This window comes from Nerophis ophidion, linkage group LG09 (assembly GCF_033978795.1).
Source record: "Nerophis ophidion isolate RoL-2023_Sa linkage group LG09, RoL_Noph_v1.0, whole genome shotgun sequence".
NCBI lineage: Eukaryota > Metazoa > Chordata > Actinopteri > Syngnathiformes > Syngnathidae > Nerophis > Nerophis ophidion.
This window is the reverse complement of record NC_084619.1, coordinates 69,162,748-69,166,258: the sequence shown is the minus strand read 5'-3', so window position 1 is coordinate 69,166,258 and position 3,511 is coordinate 69,162,748. Positions and strand designations below refer to the sequence as shown.

At 38.3% G+C, this 3,511-nt stretch overlaps 1 protein-coding gene across 1 annotated transcript in view; it reads right to left on the bottom strand.

The window, feature by feature from the left end:
- Window positions 1-743: 743 nt before the first annotated feature.
- Window positions 744-3,511, bottom strand: part of eef1akmt2 (EEF1A lysine methyltransferase 2) — a 9,675-nt gene continuing 6,907 nt past the window's right edge. Inside the window, exons 5-6 of the mRNA XM_061911668.1 lie at window positions 3,482-3,511; window positions 744-1,240 (exon numbers count right to left, since the gene is read on the bottom strand). The exon at window positions 3,482-3,511 is cut by the window's right edge and continues 181 nt beyond it. Coding sequence (XP_061767652.1) covers window positions 1,143-1,240; window positions 3,482-3,511 — 128 coding nt within the window. The 3' untranslated portion in view covers window positions 744-1,142. The remainder of the gene's footprint in view (window positions 1,241-3,481) is intronic.

The following is a 3,511-nucleotide window of genomic DNA, read 5'->3' as shown; positions in this document are numbered from 1 at the left end:
GACAAAAGTCATAATTGTACACAAAAAATATCACTATTTTACAAGAACAACAGAAAAATTGGCGATATTGTGATAAAAGTCTGATTTTTTTATGACAAATGTCACCATTTTATAAGATAACGTAAAAATGTTTATAAAATAATAATAATCAGAATTTTGCTGGGCAAAATTATGACAAAAGTCATTATTGTACATAAAAAATGTCACTATTTTACAAGAACGACAAAAAAATTGGCAATATTGTGATAAAAGTCAGATTTTTTTTATGACAAATGTCACCATTTTATAAGAAAACGTGAAAATGTTTATAAAATAATAATAATCAGAATTTTGCAGGGGAAAATTATTACAAAAGTCATAATTGTACTAAAAAAAATTCACTATTTTTACAAGAATGAATTGGCGATATTGTGATAAAAGTCAGATTTTTTTTGGACAAATGTCACCATTTTATAAGAAAACTTAAAAATGTTTGCAATTTAATAATAATCGGAATTTTGCTAGGCAAAATTATGACAAAAGTCATAATTGTACTCAAAAAAGTTCAATATTTTACAACAACGACAAAAAAATTGTGATAAATGTCAGAATTTTATATGACAAATGTCACCATTTTATAAGACAACTTAAAAATGTTTGCAATATAATAATAATTGGAATTTTGCTGGGCAAAATTATGACAAAAGTCATGATTGTACTCAAAAATTTCAATATTTTACAAGAACGACAAAAAAAAATTGTGATAAATGTCAGAATTTTATATAACAAATGTCACCATTTTGCATTCAAAAGTAATAATTTTACACAACAAAGTAATAATTTCAAGAGAAAAATATTGAAATATTACCGAAACAGAAAAAAATATGAGAAATTGTCCCCAATTTTGTGTTAAGTACATAACTCCACATGTGTTCATTCCTAGTTGTGAGGTGACTATCTACAATGTAAATAGTCCTGAAAATAAAGTGTGTCCTGTACTATACTGCATGTGGAACGTCTTACATAAGCATTGTCAATGATAGGCAACTTTTTTTTTTTTTAAGTGCACTTTAAGGCCTTAATTTTCGCGACATCGAATGACTTTTAAAGCTTTTTAACGACCCGCAGAAGACAAAAAAAAAAGATTCATTTATTTCCAAATCTCAACATACGCGCTTGAAGACCAATGCAGTCACACTGTTGCCCGTCTTGCCTCCAAACTGGAAAGTGGGTGTGGGTAACTCTTGGACCAATTCAAATCCTGTGAGACAAGGCGGAGGGGGAAAAAAACAAGTGGTTTGTAACATTTGTGCGGGGTCAACAAAAGGCCTCAGTAAACACTTCTACGAGCCTCCTCACGACCCCCTGCAGGCTCTCCCGCGCCATTACACTGACAGCTAATGGGCCACTTGCCGGGAAGACAAAAAGGTCGGACAGTTGTGGCCTGGAGCCTAACAGCCCGCCAGGTAACCGCCAGGTAACCGCCAGGTGAAGATGTGTGTGCTGAGTGCGGGTGGGACCACAAAAAGGTCCTGAATGTAAATGTTTACCTTTCAATGCCAGAAGACACACAATTATGTCATTTTTAAACATATTCTGCTGTTTGGGCCTCTGCATGCACACGCAAACTTCAAAGGCAGGGTCGCAGACCACCACAATGCATCCCTCCTGGCATCAGCAAAGCACAAAGTGGAGTCGCTCTACCCAGTGGTGAAGTTGGTAAATTACAATTTGTATCAAACTCATTTCTGCCCGTGCTGAAAAGGGTCAAGGTGTGTTGGAAAAGAAGACATAAATGAACAACTTCTTGCTGCGACGGAACAAGAATCAAAGATAGTAAAAAGGGGGCTGATCACTGTGATGTAAATAAGATCCCAGCGGGCCCAAAACACAACGTTGATTATACGTACATGTCCTTTAAAAGGGGCTTCTAGGCCATGATACAAAATAGTCGTATTTGTAAATTCAGACAACCTTGATGTCTAACGTTGGAATCACCTTGTTGGTCGGGAAATGACCAAATTTCAACGGTACAATCAACGTCTCATCCTGACCTTGATTAAAGGTCGTCAAAAAGCATGTTGTTTCAACGTTGTACGAACCCCGTTTCCATATGAGTTGGGAAATTGTGTTAGATGTAAATATAAACGGAATACAATGATTTGCAAATCTTTTTCAACCCATATTCAGTTGAATATGCTACAAAGACAAACTGATAAATATTATAATAATAATATAATTAACTTAGAATTTCATGGCTGCAACGCGTGCCCAAAGTAGTTGGGAAAGGGCATGTTCACCACTGTGTTACATCACCTTTTCTTTTAACAACACTCAATAAACGTTTGGGAACTGAGGAAACTAATTGTTTGAAATTTAGAAAGTGGAATTCTTTCCCATTCTTGATTTATGTAGAGTTTCAGTCGTTCAACAGTCCGGGGTCTCCGCTGTCGTATTTTACGCTTCATAATGCGCCACACATTTTCCGTGGGAGACAGGTCTGGACTGCAGGCGGGCCAGGAAAGTACCCGCACTCTTTTACTACAAAGCCACGCTGTTGTAACACGTGGCTTGGCATTGTCTTGCTGAAATAAGCAGGGGCGTCCATGAAAAAGACGGCGCTTAGATGGCAGCATATGTTGTTCCAACACCTGTATGTACCTTTCAGCATTAATGGTGCCTTCACAGATGTGTAAGTTACCCATGCCTTGGGCACTAATGCACCCCCATACCATCACACATGCTGGCTTTTCAACAGTCTGGATGGTTTGCTTCCCCCATGTCAAATATTTCCCCCAAAAATTTGAAATGTAGACTCGTCAGACCACAGAACACTTTTCCACTTTGCATCAGTCCACCTTAGATGATCTCGGGCCCAGAGAAGCCGGCGGCGTTTCTGGATGTTGTTGATAAATGGCTTTCGCTTTGCACAGTAGAGCTTTAACTTGCACTTACAGATGTAGCAACCAACTGTAGTTACTGATAGTGGGTCCTCTGAATTGCCCATGTGGTGATATCCTTTAGAGATTGATGTCGGTTTTTGATACAGCGCCATCTGAGGGATCGAAGGTCACGGTCATTCAATGTCGGTTTCCGGCCGTGCCGCTTGCGTGGAGTGATTTCTCCAGATTCTCTGAACCTTTTGATGGTATTACATCGAACACAATTTCCAAACTCATATGGAAACGGGGTTAGTATTTGTGTTGTAGAATATTGGTCGGAAAATGGTCAAATCAACATCAGAACCTGACATTGATTAAACGTTGTCAAAAAGCACGTTTTGATGTTATACTTGTGTTGTAGAATATTGGTTAGAAAATGATCAAAATTCAAATTGGTCCAATCAACGCCACAACCCAACCTTGATTGAAATTTGTCAAAAAAAAGCATGTTTCAATGTTGTGTTTGAGTTGCTGAAAGTCAGGACCCAACTCAACAAGTTCCCAAGGTGGTTTGGAAAGTCCTGAGCCGGGCCGGGAGGACCAAGAGAGGCCGAGCTCACCTTGGCTGAATCTGTCCAGCAGCTGTTGTT